The 20,213-nt window shown below is 40.5% G+C and overlaps 1 protein-coding gene across 2 annotated transcripts in view; it reads right to left on the reverse strand.

Moving 5' to 3' along the window:
• Positions 1–2,888: 2,888 nt before the first annotated feature.
• LOC111874144 (Fanconi anemia group I protein) overlaps positions 2,889–20,213 on the reverse strand; it is a 41,143-nt gene continuing 23,818 nt past the window's right edge. Inside the window, exons 15-26 of one of the 2 annotated variants that reach the window (XR_002844494.2) lie at positions 19,253–19,425; positions 16,128–16,298; positions 15,653–15,807; positions 14,555–14,751; positions 13,988–14,158; positions 12,953–13,133; positions 10,476–10,692; positions 9,612–9,684; positions 6,579–6,734; positions 4,828–4,920; positions 4,025–4,265; positions 2,889–3,269 (exon numbers count right to left, since the gene is read on the reverse strand). Coding sequence is in view for 1 of the 2 variants with exons in the window: in XM_023869379.2 (XP_023725147.1) it covers positions 4,158–4,265; positions 4,828–4,920; positions 6,579–6,734; positions 9,612–9,684; positions 10,476–10,692; positions 12,953–13,133; positions 13,988–14,158; positions 14,555–14,751; positions 15,653–15,807; positions 16,128–16,298; positions 19,253–19,425 (1,695 nt within the window). In the remaining variant the exon portion in view is untranslated. The other variant, XM_023869379.2, reaches the window with a different exon arrangement.

Here is a 20,213-nt window from a genome sequence, read left to right on the forward strand (position 1 = left end):
CGACACTTTTCACAGTCTCGAAATTTAGGAATTCCGGTAACCATGTAACCCTCCAGGACTGTCTAAATTCATCCAGGTGTAAGCATTATTTCAACAAGACTTATCCCACTATCAGACGGTATACATTCCAGATACTAACATAATCGTAAAATAAATATTTACCAGTAACGGTTATGCAGCGCGGTAGCGTAGTTTGTTGACGCACTGTGCTACAAGCCCGAAGGTAGCGGGTTCCAACCAAGACGATGTCGTTAGATTTTTTCAGTTGACCTAATCCTTCCAGCAGCCTCGAAGTCTCACGACCCTATGGGCTTCCATGGCCTGTTACAGCGATAGCTTTACCTTTATCTTACCGGTTCTGTAGATCCCACCCCTTCCATGTTTATCTTTATTTTTTTAATGCTAGTGGGGTGGGACTAAGCCATTTGTACTGCGGCCACTTCTGGCCTATTGTACCAGCCCCAGATGAGACGTGAGGGTGATTGTGGAGCAATTGGTGGAATGAAGATTGGCGGGGGAAACAGAAGTACTCGGAGAAAACCTGTCCCAACGCCATTTTGTCCACCACAAATCCCACTTGACCAGACCCGGGATCGAACCCGGGCCGCCGCGGTGGGAAGCCAGCGACTAACTGCTTGAGATATGGCGAGGCCTTATGTTTATCGTTAAATGTCCTTCCTAGTATACTGGATCTAGATATGGCACATCAATGAAACGATATTACAGTAGGGAAAATAGATGATCTTGTCCCAGTGTTACTCCTCCTTTTAGTAGTCCCCAAGAAAGAAGTCATATTGTTACAGCTTAGAATTTAGAATTTGTCGCGCACTACTGATCTCAGAACGCACACCGCATCACATTTATCCTGACGAGAACTGTACGTCTGTGATATATATACTCTCTGTGCCGAGATCTAACGGCAGATGCACGTGACTGTGGTCATTGTTACCCAGAATTCACACGCCATGAACAGCTGACGCTTGCAATCTTCGTGAAGAGGCTAGCAAATTAATGTGTCACAAACGGCAAATTTAATTGGCTGTTGGCAGTTGAATACGCATCAAGAGCCCCTGCCTTCCACAAATGTTCAAAATACTAATGAAATTTTATTATTTTCTGATAGATGAAAAATCTGTAGGCCATTTTCCCGAATCATATCAAAGAGGCCCTTAGGAAATTCTCTCATTATTTCTGAAGGAATTAAGGGCGGACGATACTATGGAGATATTTGCCTCCGCCAGTTGAGTTTGCATTCTGACACTGAAATTCTTGACCACCCTTCCTATGTGTAAATCAGTTTTATACTACATTTACTGCAAGATGTGTGGAGTCAAGCGAACAGTTCTGTACAGTGTATTAAGTTGCGGAAATCATGTATGAACCTTCAAAAATATGTCAGTAGAGCCGGTACTGAATAATATACAAGATTTCCTGTACACAGTTGGCAGCAGCATGAATAACTTACGAGGGCAAGTCAGTAAATTGGTAACAAATGGATATGAAATGTAAAATACGTGTTATTCGACCTGGAAGAAACATTTACTTCTCGACATACCCTCCACCAACACTGATACACTTGTCCTATTGCTTTACTAGTGTGTTGAAACCCGCAGCATAGAAGTCTTTTGTCTGCTCTCTCTGACACTTCTGCACCTGGTTGGGCATCGACTGCGACTTTCGAACATCCTTGAGAGAATATCTTGGCCTAGTTGTGAACCGCTTTATGTAACAAACATTTCCTACCATAAACAGGAAACATTTCCTTATGGGTATCGTTTGTACCAAGTCATTTTGCCCACAACAGAAAGCTGCTCTTTGGTATTACTCTCTTCAAACACGGTTGCCATTTTGACTACCGAACTCTGAACATGCACATGCACGTCTGCTATCTAGACTGTCATGAAGATGGACTGTGCTGCTACCTAGTGATACGCATAGAAAACCTATTACATTTGTTAAGGTAAAGTTGTCCCTGTGCTTCACTAATTAAGCACTAAGCCATAAAGGTGTACAGAGTGTGTGGATTATAGATCCACACTTACATTACAGGTGTTTTAATTCCATTTGAGACCTATTTACTGACTTCCCCTCGTAAATAGCCGAAACATGCAGCCCTAACAAAAGACAGCAGTCCCTAATATACCAGCACCTTTTCTTCTAACAAAATCTTGAAAATTATGTCCATTTATAAGCCAATGGCAACTCCAGAGGCCGGCAGGAATTTTCCAAGCCTTGAAGTCAGTTGCGCACGCACACACACACACAAATAAATAGATAAGAGTGTCACTCAGAAAGTGAAGACCATTTAAGCATAGTTGCACACTTGCTGACTTTGCCTGGGACTTTTTTCCATCCTCCCTACAGTCTGGACCCAGTTCCAGGTGATTTTCATTTGCTCACACTTGATGCAGGTTTTGGGTGGCATGTGCATATGTAGAGATGAAGGAGGCATTCAGAAACTTGTCACATTATACTCACTCATGGAGCTGAGCCCTTCCTGAGAAGCTGCCGATTGTGCAGTACTCAAGAAATACACAGCATTTTATAGAACTCGTAGGTTCATTACTGTGTTCACAAGAGCCATCCACTGTTACGTATCCTGAGGCAGATCAATCCAATCCATACCATCATATCTCTCTCCAAGATCCATTTCAATATTATCCATCCACCTATGTCTTGGTCTACCTAGTGGTCTCTTTCCTTCTTGCTTTCCCACCAATATCCTATATGCATTTCTCTTCTCCTCCACTCATGTTACATGCCATGCCCATCTCATCCCCCTTGACTTGATCATTCTAATTATACAAGTGCCTGATTCTTCATGAGGATTATATAGGAAAATGATTTAAGGTTTGTAATAATGATATATATACTGTACAGTACTTAATTTTATTCATTTACTTTTTAATCACCAACCAGTCTTTACTTTCTGGACTACCCTCAAAAATAAAAATAAATACATCCACCAAACTACATTTTACACAAAAAGATCATATATGCTGGCATTTAGGGACGTGCCATCCTTGGTTATATGTCTTAAGACTTCTCTGCAATGCCATGGATACTTTTACCTGCTGGCAGGATGTGGGGACATGGACTGGATTCTGCTGGCTCACTACAGGGTCCTGTGGACATGGTGATGGAACTTCAGGTTCTAGAAAAGGCAGGGAATTTCTTGACTATCAGCTTCTCAAAACAGACTCTGCAAGTTCATTTAGTGTCTGCCTGGATGCCACACACAACTCCCATCAGAAGTTAAGGCAACATACCTGTGAATGTGGAAAATGGGGAGTTTCATAAAGGTGTTAGGATATTTATATCAAGAGTGTGGTGTGTGGGACATGTAGCACATATGGGGAAACAAGAAATGCACGCAACATTCGAGTTGATAAACTTCAATGGACATTATGAAATTTTAGGTTCTGAGGGTTGATTATGGAGGTTACTGTCTTTTGGGATGTGACACCATTCCCTTTGGTATGCATTTACTATTTCAAGGAAGCTGTTGGATCCAGTTTGTCCTGAAAAAGGAGGCAACAGGTTCCTCAAAAAACACTGGATGTTAGTCAAGTTTGGAATATTAATTTTTTTGGTATACATGAAAATAGTTTTATTTATTTTCTCTCACTTAATGATATAATGTGATATAAGAATTTCTTTTAAGAAAATAAAAACTGTAAACTTAAAAAAGAAGTGATTTGTAAGCTGTAAGACTGTGTGAGACAACAAAATAATAAAAGTACAGTGGGGCCACATTTTATGTGAATTTGAAATAATGTGAATCCCAAACAATCCTCACCTTACATCTATTCCTATGAGAAAACTTGTCTTGAATTATGAGAAGTCTTCAGAAATGTATCCCTCACATAAAATGTGACTTCACTGTATGTGAATTTCAATATTTTGGAAATGTAACCAGCCTTGATGGCAAGATACATTTGAAAAATAAGACGGCAAGTGTTTGTATGAACCAAAGTAATAGCTTTAGACACTGTAACAAAATTTCCAGAATAACATAACTTACACAAAATACTGGTTAAATCATTGGTCATAGGTCATATTACATCTTCTTTCAAAAAAGACAAAGTGCACTTCCATGGTTCAAATGGAAACCACAAAACAAGTCCAGCTGCAGAGAGTAGTAGTGAAACATGACTTCACTGCTTGCGAGCCTTCTTTTTGGGAGGCTCTTTCACTACACTGCTAACACTGTGTCCATTTTCTTGTGCTTCCACGCCACTTACAACTGTATCATTCCCAGCATTCTGGAAATAAAGAAGTTACACTGAATAAGGAGCTGGGGGAGCCTGGTACAGTGACAGCCTACAGGCTTGATGACTGGGATTTAATTCCTGGCAGGGGCAAGAGATTTAACTTGATCCCACATTATCCAGACTGGCTCTGGGACCCATCCAGCCTCCAATCCAATAGGTACCAGAGGATCTTTCCCCTAGGGTAAAGTGGGTGGGGTGTAACTAACCACACACCTTAATCGAGGGCCAAGGTCAAGGATGGTGGAGCTATACTTCCACACCTCATATGCCTTCATGGTATAGTGCTTAATCAAGCACAGGGACAACTGTGTCTACAGGGCCCATTGTGTAACTATGTCCTCATCAGGAATCGAACCTGCGACCTTCAGGTCCATAGCATTATGCCTCAACCAATTACACAACCGCATGTCCCAAAAATAAAGGTATGAAAGGCTATATAAGAAATGGAGAGACTTCCCATTCAACTTTCAACAGGCAATACATTAGAATGACTACACACATTCTTGCGCACGCACACACATTTCCCCCCCTTGTTAAAGACCTTTATACTTACAGACTGATCTTGGTCATCAGCAGCCTGCAAACGTTTTGAGTAGATCCGGAAGTCCCGATATGTACTCAGCTTCATGTAACTCATCAGATTAACCTGTAAACAGTTACATGCCAATAAAAACTCTTCTGCCAATGTGTTCCCACTGCAAGTAAAGGCTGTTCTTGGCTTTGCCATAGCTCAGGCAGTTAAGTTGCCAATCCATATTCAGTTCCACAGTACGCAGAACCTGGGATGGACAAAGTGACAGTGCAGCTGGTTTTCTCTGAGCATTTCTATTGTTCCACTACAAATTACCACTACCAATGATACAACCTCATTTATCAAGAGATGCTGGTACTATAGGCCTACTTGAGACTTCTGTACCAATGGGCAGCGTCACAAACTTCTTAAAAGAAAAAAAAAAGGCTGCTCCTGCTTTCACTTCTTGAACTCTTCTCACTACATGTAATTTGGTTAACTCTGAGTAATGACATTCGAGGTTCACACAACAGTGAGGATTATGATGATGGTCTTCCAAGATGTAATACTATGAAATTTTGTTCATTTGTAACGTTTTGGAGGAGCCTACTGCCTCCATATTCTGGGCACAATAAGACTTCCTCTATCCTGAAAATGGGGACACAGAGTTCCTTTGAAATGTTGGTACCTATTTAAAAACTAATTCAGCTGAAGTGGTAATGCTTATGACTTGTAATCAGGAAGTGCTCAGATTGATTCTTGGTCATGATGCAATTATACTGACCAAGGTTTTCTTATGGATTTCTTGAAATCACATCATGAAATTGCTGGACACTACCTTAAAATTAGGCTCTGACTGCTACATTCTACATATTATTCACTGTAATTCAATTATTTAATGCCACATCATTGAAATTACAGGTGGAATTGTTATGATTTTTTAAAACTATAAGTACTACAAATATTTATATCATAATTTGCTGTATTTCTGAGTTTTAGAATAACTGAATTTAATGCAGAAATGCTTACAATTTTACTTTAGTTACTGAGTTCCTGACTTTGTTTGTGGGGAATTTTACGATGCTGTCAGTATCTTGTCTATATAACTTCAAATGGCATGGTGACTGATGAATAATGAACTGGAAGGAAGCAATCAGGAGTAATCAAGGTATTATCCCAAAATTTGCCTGGAGCAACAGAGGATGGCCATCAAAAACTTCAATACAACGTTTCAAGCACTATTAGCATTCATTTGGGTAAATTTAAGGTTCAGGAGAGTTTGATGTTTTGGAGGAAAAGGTTGCTACCATCCTCAGGGAAAATAAAGCAAGCAAGAAACCAGCATAAAGCAGAGCTTGCTACCTGCTTCATGCTGATTTCTTGTTTTGCTTATTCTTCAACAATGATGACGGAGGCGACATGTTCCTCTGAAACATCAGATGACTTTCAAAGGGCAATGTAGCATTATATCCCAGGAGAAAAATGAAGTTGTCCTTGTGCTTCACTAATTAAGCACTACACCATGGAGGTGTATGGGGAAGTGGATGCACAGAACCACATATTCTTGACCTTGGAATTATTTGGAGGTGGGTGGTCAGCTTCATGCTCCGGCCCCTTTATTCCTGGAGGAGCCCCCAATACAGGTCTGGAGGATGTGGAGAAGAGAGAAATCTCTCTCCTACTGGGACTTGACCTTCAACCCCTTAGCTGTCCAGCCCATAGTCAGTTGCTATACTAAGAACTCTTCATAAAAACTGCTGTGAGAACCTCAAAACCTATATCAAGAGTTTTACCTTGGATTTCTTGGATAACTCAATGACAAACTTCTCATATTGTTCAATTTCGTAGATAAGATTAGGGATGAATCGTGTCTCCCTAAGGACCTTTGATTTCATGGCCAATGGATCTGCCTTCTTCTTTTTTGTACCATTCTCCAGCTTCTGACTGGCCTACACAAAAGACATGTCTCTCTTGAGTCAATGTCAACATAAGTATAACCTCAACCCCAATCTTCCATCTCTCCTTCAATAAGCCTATCTTCATTTCCTGCCAAGGAAGATAAATATCAAGAATGTGTGTATATCAAAATGTAAATCTAATTACAACCAGTGAAAGACATGTAGTCTTGTAGCTAATTAGTGTTATTCTGAAGAAACCAGAATAAAGTCTGTCATAATTTCAACGAAAAATTGTTAAAAACAAGGTTAATCTGGAACATTTAGCCTCAATTACTTGAAAAGTTCTGGAGAGCCAACTACAATTCTACTAAGATACCAAACTTGGCAGAAATATGATATGCACTAAGCACTATCTAGAGAAAGGTTTGAGCATGTTTATGTATAAAAAAAAAAGTAAAGCTATCCCTGTAACAGGCTGTGAAGTTCCATAGGGTTGTGAGACGTTGAGGGGCCCACATTATCTAGACAATCGGCTCAAAGATGGGGGTAAGGTTGTCAGCCTTACGTGTCGGCTGCGCTTTACTCCCCAGGAAAATTATTTAATTAATTCCTGGGACTCATTTCTGTTAGAGACTGAGTTGACCCCAGGGCCATAGTGCGGCTGGAAAGATTAGGTCAATTGAAAAAAANATTTTGGACGGTTATGGAGTTATGACTGTTTTTCATTCCCGTACACGCCCTCGTGTGAACCGCATCTATCATCTGACGGGTCGGTATTTTTACCCAGCTACAGACAGAGCGTTCTCATTATCTCGACACTTGAGAGGTACCTAAGGCGTGGTGGGTTGGTATGTACCCGCGTGGTTCACAACCAAGCGGCAGCCTGTGTTGCGGCCAGCAGTGGCATTTTCGAAAATCAGCTTCAAGGACCAATCACTTCAAATTAAAGGTAATTTCACGAAGTTAACTTTACATTCATACTTTAAATGTATCATGTATTATGCTGGTTTATTATTTTGTTCCGTTTATTGTCAGTAATCGTTACCTTCTATTCTGAGTTTAAAACGGTCATAACTCCATAACCGTCCAAAATCGGACACATGTTTATATGAACTCTTTTGATCACAAAGACCTAGGAAATCACCTCCTGCAGTTATGCCCTAAAGTCGTGAAACACTCTGTATATATAAATAATGTAAAAAAACTTAAACTGTGTTTTATTAAATTTCTCTTGATCATAACTTGACCAACCGGTTACTGCAATACAAGGAAACCCAAATGGCCATAAACAGTTTGCAGCATATGAAACAAGAGACCTGTATCTGTTGTTCAATAACATGGAATTGAAGTCTACATTTATAAATACGTGGTGCAATCCAAAAGTTCCCGATATATATTAATAAAAACTATTACATCTTACCTAGATCTTATTCTGCAACATCACCTTCAAAGTAGTCCCCTTGGGAGCGCATACACCGATCCCAGCTTTCTGCCACTTTTCAAATGCATCCTGGAAGTCTTTCTTTGTTAGGGTGTTTGGTACCGTCTGCATTTCCGCTTAAATTTCCTCAACTGTATCAAATCTTCGCCCCTTCAACTTGATTTTCATCTTGGGGAAGAGAAAGAAGTCGCATGGAGCTAAGTCTGGCGAGTACAGTGGGTGGGGAACAACTGCCATCTTTTTTTTCAGTCAAAAATTCCTGCACAATGCAAGCCGTATGCAGTTGTGCGTTGTCTTGGTGGAGTACCCAGTCATTCGTGCGTCACTTCTCTGGACGTTTTGTCCTCATGTTCTCCCTCAAACGCCTTAGAACATCGCGATAGAACTCTTTATTGACTATCTGACCAGGAGGGACGAACTCCTTATGAACAATCCCGTCAATATAAAAAAAACAGATCAACATGGACTTAATGTTGCTCTTGACTTGTGGAGCTTTTTTTGGCCGAGGTGAAGAAGGGCTCTTCCACTGCGACGACTGCTGCTTGCTTTCAGGGCCGCAGCCATAAACCCAACTTTCGTCACCAGTGACAACCTTCGAAAGAAAGTTTGGATCTTCTTGAAGGTGTTGCTGAAGTTCCCTGCAGACTTCCAAGCGGTGCTGCTTCTGTTCATTTTGCAGCAGTCGTGGCACAAACTTCGCTGCAATCCTCCTCATGTTCAGTTCCTGTGACAAAATTCGTTGACATGTACCATAACTTAGTCTCAAGGTGTTACAGAGGTTTTGGATGGTCAGTCTACGATCTTGCAGAATCAGATCCCTAACTTTCGTGAAATTTTCTGGTGTTTTTCCCGTTGACGGCCGTCCCGAACGATTGTCATCATCAGTCAATGTTCGGCCATTTTTAAAACGCTTATACCAGTTGTAAGTTTGTGTCTGGCCTAAACTGTTTTCACCAAAAGCTTGCTTCAACATTTGGTGCGTTTCTGCAGCGGTTTTTCCCAAGTTTGAAACAAAACTTTATAGACACGCTGCTCTCTCAGGTCAGCCATTGCAAAACTGCAAACTCACGGAAACACAACAATGGAAATACGTTCACCAACAATAAACCCAACCACTGAACTCGACGCCGCTTGCCACACTGATTCAAGAAGGATGTGTGAGGAGACACATAGCGGTATTTCGATGTACTCATAACCATTCGCGGGCAAAATTCAAATTTTGGAAAGTTTTGGATTGCCCCACGTATTTCCATGCTGCCTCAATCATCAGGATGAGCCTACAGTCTCAATATTCAGGGTGAACCTGCTGTCTAAATCTTCAGGGCGAGCCTGCTTCCTTGATCTTCAAGGTGAGCCTACAGCCTGATTCATAATGGTAGAAGAGCAAGGCAAGTGTGGTACAAATAAAAAAAGACAGGATGGGACTGGGACCTGACTAAGAAGTTATGACATGCAGACATAAACATTTGTAATGAAATATAACATACCTCGATGTGAGAAATCAAATTGTAGACATGTGGGGATAGATACTTCCCTGTCAGCTTCACTACCATCTCAAACCTGGAAACACAGGAGAAAGAAATCAAACAAACGAAGAAAACAAATTACTAACAATTTATGATATGTTCTAATATGAAGAAACGGAATGTTAGACAGTACCATTTTCTGAGATGTGATGCTGCATACTTCAATGGAAGTTTACCTCCATTCCTCTGAAACATTGTTAATTTTCTATCACACTACAAGGTGCCACATCAGACAAAATTACTCTTCAGTCGGTGTCATGACAACCTCATACCTCAAGAAACAATGCTAACTTCGTGTTCCATTCAGTGTATACTTAATACTTGAAGAATATCACCAAATGCCAGTGTCTACTCTCACCTACATAAACAATACACCTGTTCTACAATTCAAATTTCTTTATTTTGGCTAATGATTTGGATTTTTTTTATATTAAGTTGTCTTTAACTCAGTGGGCTTGAGGCTTTCACATACAAGGAAATGAACTGTAGATGGGATTATTTCTGGAAAAATAATCTAATGCCACAATAGCAATATGGAAAAGTTCTGTATGCAGTCATTGATCTATTCAAGCATTATGCACAACTGCTTTGCATCTGCCATAAAGAAGGCCAAGGTTCTTAGAGGATCGTAGAGTCAAGGAGTGAATAAGAGCTCAAAATATCATCGGTGGACTTTACAGATTCTAACAAAACATACTGAATTTCTTAAAAGACCAACACAGTTTGATATATGTTATTTGGATCAAACTGGCTAATTAAGGCTTGCAGAATAAAATTCTGAAAACTCGGTGAGCTAGATATTCTGTCACTTAAGTATAACTGTACCTGACAGCACGAAAAGCAGGATCTGTCTTGGTGGAGCGTAAAATGAAGTATTTTGTAAGCATGGTGAGACTTGTATATTGGTGAGTCAGCAGCTTGAGGACAGCATCAGTTGCAGGGCCTGGCTTCAGTGCCAGATTGCTCACATAGTTGAGGATCTGTACACACTGGCTTATCTGGTGCACCACGTCACACTCCTTCCTTTTCAGACTTTCCCTATCTAGAAAATGTCATTTGGGGAGAACGTACTTGAGGGTTGCAGGTATATAACAAAGTCAATGAAGATAAAAGTAAGAGCAATTTCACATCAGTATCTATGGCCATTTGCATCTGTATAAAATTCAAATTTGACATTCACAAGTCAATCTAATATAAAATTAAAACATCTCTGAGGGTATGTTATCATCATATAGTGACCCAGATTGTTATATTGTAATTTGAAAGTCACCAAATTAGGACCACGCCATAGCTCAAGCGGTTAGTTGCTGGCTTCCCACCGTGGCAGCCCCGGGTTCGATCAAGTGGGATTTGTGGTGGGCAAAGTGGTGCTCGGGGAGGTTTTTTCCAAGTACTTTGGTTTCCCCTGCCAATCTTCATTCCACCTATTGCTCCACACAATCACCCTCACCCATCATCTGGGGCTGGTACAATAGGCCAGAAGTGGCTGCAGTACAAGGGACTTAGTCCCACCCCACTAGGGGGGTAAAAAAAAAGTCACGCAAACCAAAATAACCATACCAGACACCTCAAAAAATAAAATGACTTTGTTTTTTCCACGATTGCCTACTCAAAGCATGGTGTACAACTGAAGATGTTTTTGACAGCATCCGTACATCTCCAACTGTAAAGGGATCTGACAAACATGATGTACACTTCTCACACTTTCTAATTTTCCCCCTTGGATCAGCCCTTTGAAAAGTCCCTTGCAGGGAAATCGGTTCCTAAGTCAAACCCCCAGTCCCTATACTCCTCTCTATATCCTTGAAGACACGGGCCATTTAAATTCCTGTAATGGCAGCAGGCTGGAGTTAATTTAAATGTCTACCATTGTAGAGTATTAAAAATTTAAGCATGTTACTGAAATCGGTTCCTAAGTCAAACCTCCAGTCCCTATAATCCTCTCTATATCCTTTAAGAGATGGGCCATTTGAATTCCTGTAATGGCAGCAGGCCGGAGTTAATTTAAATGTCCGCCATTGTAGAGTATTAAAAATTGTAAGCATGTTACTGAAAATGCTGTGATTTCTACAATTTATGTGATAAACGAACGAAATAATCGCTGCTTTTATCTAGAAACAATATAGAATCAGATATTGTAATTTACAGATTTTAAAATCTGTAAAAATTGTTACACTGATTCCAAAAAAATGTTTACCCAATTTTGAGCGTCTGTCCACAAATATGCATACAGTTTCTGCAGTATAAATGCATGCTGCTGACATCCTCTCTTACTATGTCTTATCTGGCAAAAGGGGAGGAAGTTTATGTTTGTATTGCACATTCTCCAGTCACATTGGAACCTATCTGCATGCACGAGTGTGGGCGAAGTCTTATCGTACTTTGTCCTTCAGAAACTCTGCCTGTTTATATCTTGGACTAGACACACAGAGGTACTGTTCTTGGAACATCCCCGCAATGCCCCCATGCTTCCTCGCCACTTACAGAGTCGTCTGTACCGCATTCTGAATCAGTGTCATTTATCAGCGGCTTCTCAATTTCGGCTTCTTCCATGCAAAATGAGACAATGGTGGATAGTTGAAATTGCGATGTTTTATAAGCATTATGATTAGGGGAGGCCACTTGACATCACTGGCTGACTTCCTCTAATACGAGACTGAGGTGTGTGCTCTTCATGTGGGAAATGGAGTTACATCTGGACAAAGTGCATGAATTGCGACGTTGGATTCTGTATTCAGTTAGATGACACAGGAGGGAATACTGTCTACTTATAAAGTGGGGGCCCAAAAATAATGTAAGTAGAACAAGAATTTCAATCTTAAAATTAGACAATCTCCTGGTTCTGAGACAGCTCAGCCAAAAAGACAACGGCTTTTCACATCAGAGGCGGACAGTTTGTGTGAAATTTGTATTTGACTGGGAACTGGGACATGCATTTAACCAATCACAGGTGAACCTCCTTATACATGGTAATTTTGTTCCTCAAAATTGCAATATATATATAAAACACAATACAAGAAATGTGCTGAACAAATGTTGAGCATGGTAGAGGAGCAGGCAATATCAATGGGACAAAATGGTGGGATGAGTATGGAAAACTGTGCATAAGGCACTGGATATGTGTGGCACTACCTCTGTGGTCACAGACAGGACACTGATGCTCCCATGGAGGTGAAATAAAACCCCAGATATGTGAAAATAATGATAACAAATGTGGGTGTAATGAGTCACCTATATTTTGATTCTCCTGCCAATCATAAACCTAATGTTTCTATACCAATGTTGCAGATGGTAGTCCTTACTTGCTTGTAGCCTGTCAGCTACAGAATGTGTCATGGCAGTGTATTCCGCTCGAAATCGCAACAGTGTCCAATCTATAAGCTCCAGCATTTGCTTCACGATGTCACAAAGGAGGAATAGCACTGCATTTTCGTAGCCGGCCCTGACAGCAGAGTATGATATATGCTTCTCAGCTTCTTCATCCTGTCATGTAATAATAAAGGATCTTACATGAGGAAACCAAAGTTTTCTATGGCCTCCTTCCACCTCTTCACTAAACTACCAGTAAAGTTCTCAGGAAGTTTGAAAATGACAGAAGCAGACTTCTTGCCAAGTGAAGTCGTAAGCTGGCATCTACCTCCTTCCCTACAGATACTTTCTTTAAATAATAATCAAAACTGACTTAAGTAACTATACTAGAAATTAAAATTATCTTAAAGGAGTTGGGGTAGCTCAGTTGGTATCGCAACAGGCCATGGGCTGGACAGCCTGGGTTTGATTTCCAGCAATGCAAGATTTTTCTCTTCTCCACAGTGTCCAGACCAACTGTGCCCCACTCAGCCTCCTATCTAATGGGTACTGGGGGCTCTTTCCCCAGAGGTACAGTAGCAGGGGTAGGAAGCTGACCACTCACCTCCACCTAGTTCCATGCTCAAGAAAGGTGGAGCTATACCTCTGCTCTCCCATATGTCTTCATGGAATAGTAGTTAACTGATTAAGCAAAATGACTTGTTTTATAAACTTTATTCTTCTATCTTGGATACTCTAGAACGACAAAAAAGAGTATTCTATCACAGCTTAAACATAAGTTTATAAGCAAATTTTCTGGCTGCATTCGCTCCCAGGAATGAATGAATGAATGAGGGTGTGGAATTAACAGACTCGAGCACCATGACCATCAGTGCCATTCCCTCTCAAGAAAATATTCTGGCAGTGCCCATGCCTACAGATTTCTTGAGACAAGTATGCAACAGGTTACATGTGAAACACGAGGTTGACTCTGGAAAATAAGCTGATACTCCTTATACCAAAAATTAATTTACAGATTATGGACTCACTTCATTAACAGTCCCCATGAGATCTGACAGCTGCATAGCAATGTGCTCATACAGCTGACTGGAGCCCTTGGAACGAAGCTCCAGTGTAAACAGCAGAGACAACATCCGTTTCACCAGGTTAACATTTGACAGCACTCTGTCTTTCACAAATAACTTCACCCATTTCAGCACCTTAAACAAACAATTAAAAAAAAAAAAAACTTTCGCTAAATAATTTCACAGATTTGCATACAATGATTCTGATGCTACTTAAAAGATGACATAAATTTATAACATCTGGTGATTCACCATAACAGAAGTATGACCAAACTTATTTTTCCTTTTTGCTTATATTTCAAGACTGCTATTTTTGAAACCCTCATAGGGCTCGTTCCGTCATGTTCTGTTCAATTTCTTCTGTATTATTCTATAAATTCTGTTATTTGTGGAATATGCATCTCCTAATAACTGCTGGGAAATAACATAAATTAAGAGATTATTATGAATATTTTACAATTTCCATGTGCAACCAAAATTGTTTAACAGCAAGTGGAACCTATGTCTAGGACACACCTCACTGCAGCTCACCTGTCTACAGGCATCATTGCAAGGGATCTGCAGTGTGAACTGTGTGATGCCTTGTATAAGCAACAGAGGGATCTTCTTTACAGCTGTTTCATCTGCTGCTTCATCTTCCATTGACAGAATACCAGTCAGAAGTTCCTTATGCTTCGATACCAGAGCAAACAGCTGTTTGGTCAGCCCTTCACTAGCTGGCACAGTCCCTACATAAAATATTATTATTAATATTGAAGGTAAAGGTAAAGCTATACCTGTAACAGGCCATGGAGGCCCCCAGGGGTTGTGAGATGTCAAGGCTCCCACATTTTCTAGACAATCGGCTCACAGACGGCAGTGAAGTTGGCAGCCTCACATGCTGGCTGCACTTTATCCCCAGGGACACTCCTGGTACTCTGTTAGAGGCTGAAGGATTAAGTTGACTGAAAAGTGCAATGATGTTATTGGGAACTGAACCTGTGCCTTCTGGCTTGTAGCATAGTACCTCAATAAACTACACTACTGCATGCCCCCAATACTGTAGGTAAAAATTAGAACAGCAGACCATCCAATACAACAAATTAAACAGAACAGATCAAATAAGATGTACAGCCTTTGTTCCATTCCATTAAATTAGTTATACTGAATGGCTTATTATTCTACTTATTATTAAAAGTGAAAAGGCAAAGATGTCACATGCTTGTTGGGGGGGGGGGATGAAAATGGCATAGGGATTACAGTCTTCTGAAATGTGACACCATACACTTTAGAAGACAGGAAACCACTGCCTCCATATTCAGTGCAAAAAATTGAGCAACACAGGAAAAGATGGTACATGATATCTGGAAGACAGGCCTGGAACTGTTGCCATGAGCAGGCCAACAGGAACTGGGTCTGAACCTATGCAGGACAATCGAAGCATAGAAAAAGAAGCAGAATGCCCAAAGTGAATTTGAAACCCATGATTCAAGTGTCCAAGTGACAAAAGAAGTACACATTTTAGACTGCTTAGCCACTGTGACTGGCATAACGTATAGAAACCACTGTGCTTCACAGGGTTAACACACAAATTATGACAAAAGAAGTCAGTCCGTTAGCAATGCCTCTATAAATTACTGACAGACATACCTACTACTTCTCCGAGGAACAGCCCCAGTTTCTCCTTATAATGAGAACATACAAGGCCAAACAATCCATTAAAGCAATCCAGTGCGAGGGCAGCTGTACCAGCATCGAACTCAACAAACTCCTGCAGTTTGGTCACGCACTGGGAGTACACGACACTGATTGCAAGAAGAAAAGTGTCAGTGTGCTGCTCATAACAAATTTACAAGTTAAACAAACAAGAGTAACAAATATATGAAGAACTCCCTTATACACATTTTTGTTATCTGCAGTTTTGCTTCAGTGTGGCAAGGAGTATTGATCCCTGAAATTTTAACTGAAGGAAAAATGTTTTCAACAAAAGCTGCAGAGAAATATGAAACACACATTTTGCATCTAATACAAGTATCCCACAAATCTTATAATTTTTGCAACAACAACAAAAAGAAGCAAATTGTTACACTGCATGTACATCTCCTATATTATTTTCTGTAATTACCTGCCAATATTGATGTATGAATTGAGCCTGGATGTAGACTTGAGAATGGTGTGATTCTCAGCTAGGGAAGCCTTCAACAATTTCAGTGTTGCCTCCAATACATATATGCTGAACCCACGATGACCTTTAATCTGATTAGCTGCTTCATCTGTACACCACGGCACAGAGTTCCTGAAGGCAAGCTGTAAGTATGAGTTATCTTCAGGGTGAAGATGGAGACAAAGCTCCTAAAAAATGTTGTAAGTACCACAATACACCTGATATTCCAGAAGACAGTAACTGTTACACTAACTGCCATAACAGAGTCTCAAATTTCACATTTTTTCACATTTATTTAAAGACAGATATTTATGGATAGTTCCATGTATGAATAAATATTTGGGTAAGGTTATCCGTCATCACAACAAAAATGGTTTTGAAATCAACCAGTATTTCTCACATTGAATTTATTTTCTTACCGCTACATGTTTCGGTCTTCATGGCACCATCATCAGGCAGTATTATATAACATGACTGAGGTTAACTGAACTCCCAATATGGATCCATATTTTGATGCAACATGTCCACTTTATAAAAGTAAACAAGGGTTTTGTGTTTGAAAAGTTTAGAAGTATACAAAGAATCAGTATTTAACACATTGAGGACTGTTCGCATGATATCATGCTTTTGGTTTTTAAACGTGGTGGACCGGTCGCATGATATCATGATTTTAGGACACGTTAGTTTGTAACACACTATACCTTTCTCTGGCACCACCCAAATGAATGACTACTGCGTAATATTACTCCGGAATGTTTGCTTAGTAGGCAGTAACTTGACCTCGCTGTTTTGGTTCCCCCTCCAAAGGAAAATGATCTTTGACCCTTCAAGCTGTTGTGTACCAGGCAGGAAGTTAGTGCAATATGAATCAAGGACAGAAGCGGTTGAAGATGAAACGATCACTTGGAGAACAAGGAATATCTGACTTGTTCTCAGATGAGCTATCTGACGTGCCTTCTGAGAGGAGTAGTGAAAGTGACTTAGACAGTGGCAGTGACAGGGGACAACAAACAATTGTGGCCACAGACAATAAAAGTGAAAGTAGCCACATGGGGAATAGTAGACAAAACGTCTACTTTGGGACAGTTTACTGGAAATCCAGGGGTGAAACAAATTCCATCGGACCCAACACAAGTGTCTGAAGTAATAGAACTGCTTTTTAGAAATAGGGATATGATTTCCACAATTCACAATTCGAGCATGGGTGATGTTCAAAGGAGACATGGACAAGTAAAGAAGCCTATTTGTATTTCTGAGTATAATGTTCATGAGGGGAGTTGATAGAACCAATCAATACTTGGCCTATTATTTTCTTCCTAGGAAAATAATAAAGTGGACAAAGAAAGTTGTCTTGTGGCTTATAAATTGTGCCATTTTCAATTCATTTTTGGTTCACAAAAATCTAAACCCTGATTCAAAATTGAAATACAAAGCATTTCTGATGAATGTGGCAAAGGCCTGGGCTACAGACCAGATGGTGGCAGCAGAACGAAAGTCAGGCACAGACTTAGTGCGACCAGGCCCATCCACTCCCACCCCACACAGGCCTCATGTGGACCCCCCCTGGGCGACTCTCGGGTGATGTGTGGAAACATACCCTTGTGAAAACTGTGAAGAGCGAACATTCCAAGGGGAAGCACCCTTCTAGGCAATGCCGTGTTTGCGCAGTTCACAGAAAAAGGAGTATGATTGCCTACATTTGCAAGTTCTGTGTAATGTCACTTCACAAAGGGGAATGTTTCCAGAAATATCACACTCTCAAGCACTTCTAGGAGTACTGGTAAGTGTTCTCCAAAAATTTTAGTTCATAAAATTAATTACGAGATTTTATATTAATTTTTAAAGTGAACAGTGCACAAGTTAGGGTACTGGGTTTAAAAATGCTGGTCCCCAGGGTGATTTAAATATTTAAATTGCCGGTCCTCAATGTGTTAGAAACGTTAATATTGTAGTTCTCACATTGTAACTTAAGGCGTAACTTATATAATATGGATCCGCTGCACAAAACTATGGATCCATATTAGGAGTTTAATTAACCTTATTCTTATTATACAGTGTATTCCGTTCAAACCACCCACATTTTAAGCACTGCGAACAAATTGTGATAAATTATGGACTATAATTAACACTAGATGAAAGAAAAACTCAAAGAATTTCATTCCTGTTTTCCTTCAGTGAACCTACAGTATCTGGCTGCGTATACCTTCACAGGTTAGAACAGTTCCTGTACCCCCAGGTAGCTGATCTGCAGCCTAACACAATCTTCCAACAAGATGGAGCCAAGCACATTGCGGTCCGGATGTTCAGAGTATGTGGCAGACCAATTCGGTGCCTACCCCATTCACCGACTTCACTCGATTTCATCCCCTGGGGTTATGTGAAGGACGTGTGTTTGTGCCTCCAGTGAATGACCTCCCAGATTACAAGCCCGCATCCAGGAACGATTGCTGCTGTACCAATGGACATGTTGGAAAGAATGTGGCCAGAAATTCAATACAGATTGGATATTGTTCATGCTACCAATGGTGCATATATAGAAGTTTATTAGTGTGTCAAATAAAATTTTTTGAGTTGTTCTTATATTTCCTGTAGCTCCATTTTCCTACCATTCATACTTTCTGTTCTAAGAGCTAATAAAATGTGAAAGGTTTGAATGGAACACCTTTTATAATACTGCCTGATGATGATGATGATGATGCCATGAGGACTGAAACATGGAGAGGTAAGAAAATAAATTCAATCTGAGTTAATATCGACTGATTGGAAAACCATTTTTGTCATGTTGACGGATAACCTTACCAAAACATACAATTGTAACACACAACAGGATGCACACTGTGAAAAAAAGCATATGAATATGCCAAATGTTCACAAGAGATCTTCGTAACTGCATTAATTAGGACATAAAATAAAAGACTGAATGAAAAATAATGAAACATTTATTAATAAGACTTTCATGAGAGCAACTTCAAAAACATCAAGCACTAATAATCCAATCATAAATATGAGCAATGCCCCATTAACATAACTGGTACTCATGTACCAGGAACAGAGTAGAGTACAAAAGTCTGGCCAAGATGACTCACATGTGCAAAATACAGAGCATCCTATGTGTCACATGGTAATCTAGCACTGTGTGTGGAAATCTGAACGTCACTGTTCGCCCTTTTGTGGGTGCTACTCTCTTGTCGTCCTTCCTCTTTGGCCGCGAAGCACCACCTGTGTCTCCATCAGTTTTCTTTCCAGTTTTATGATTACTCTGCAACACACATCACAAAGCTATCAGTAGGATGTGCACAGTACACAGCATCTCCTAGAGCCTGTGTTGTTGTGTTGCTAAGTGGGATGGTGTAACTTGTATTCTGGTGCTCAGTTCAAATCCTGGCTGGATCACTGGTCATCCTGACAAATGTGCTTTCACTTTTTCCTCAGTCCATCCAGGCAAATTCCAGGATAGTACCTCAATCAGACCCTGCCTAGTTCCAAGGTATATGTAAAGCTATACCTGTAACCGGGGGTGAAGGCCCACAGGGTCATGAGACATCAAGGCTCCCACAGTTTCTAGACAATTTGCTCAGAGATGGCACTGAGGTTGTCAGCCTTACACGCCAGCTGCAGTTTACACCCCAGGAAGATTTCTGGTACTCATTTCTGTTAGAGGCTGAGTCTACCCCAGGGCCAGAGTATGGCTGGAAGGATTAATGGCTAGTTCAAAACACTTTCATCCCCAAATCACTCATCTATCTTTGATTTTAGTGCTTTATTTTTCAACCAGACAATTGCCAGATCAGATGAGGCCCAAAACTTAAAGAGAGAGAATGCGATAATGTGCTACCTGGTGAACACCATTGCAGAGCTCAGGGGGTAGTGAGAGATGACTATGGAGCAATGGTGGACTGAAGATTAAAGGGGGAAACTCAAGAAACTTGCACCATGAAGTCACCTAGGATGGAACCTGAGACTCTGCAGTGAGAAGGGAGTGTGTGAGAGCCTGAGCTATGGCAGGGCAGAGGGAACATGAACACTAAACCCTCATACAACCCACAG

The sequence above is a fragment of the Cryptotermes secundus genome, unplaced genomic scaffold, assembly GCF_002891405.2.
Source record: "Cryptotermes secundus unplaced genomic scaffold, Csec_1.0 scaffold26, whole genome shotgun sequence".
Classification (NCBI taxonomy): Eukaryota; Metazoa; Arthropoda; class Insecta; order Blattodea; family Kalotermitidae; genus Cryptotermes; species Cryptotermes secundus.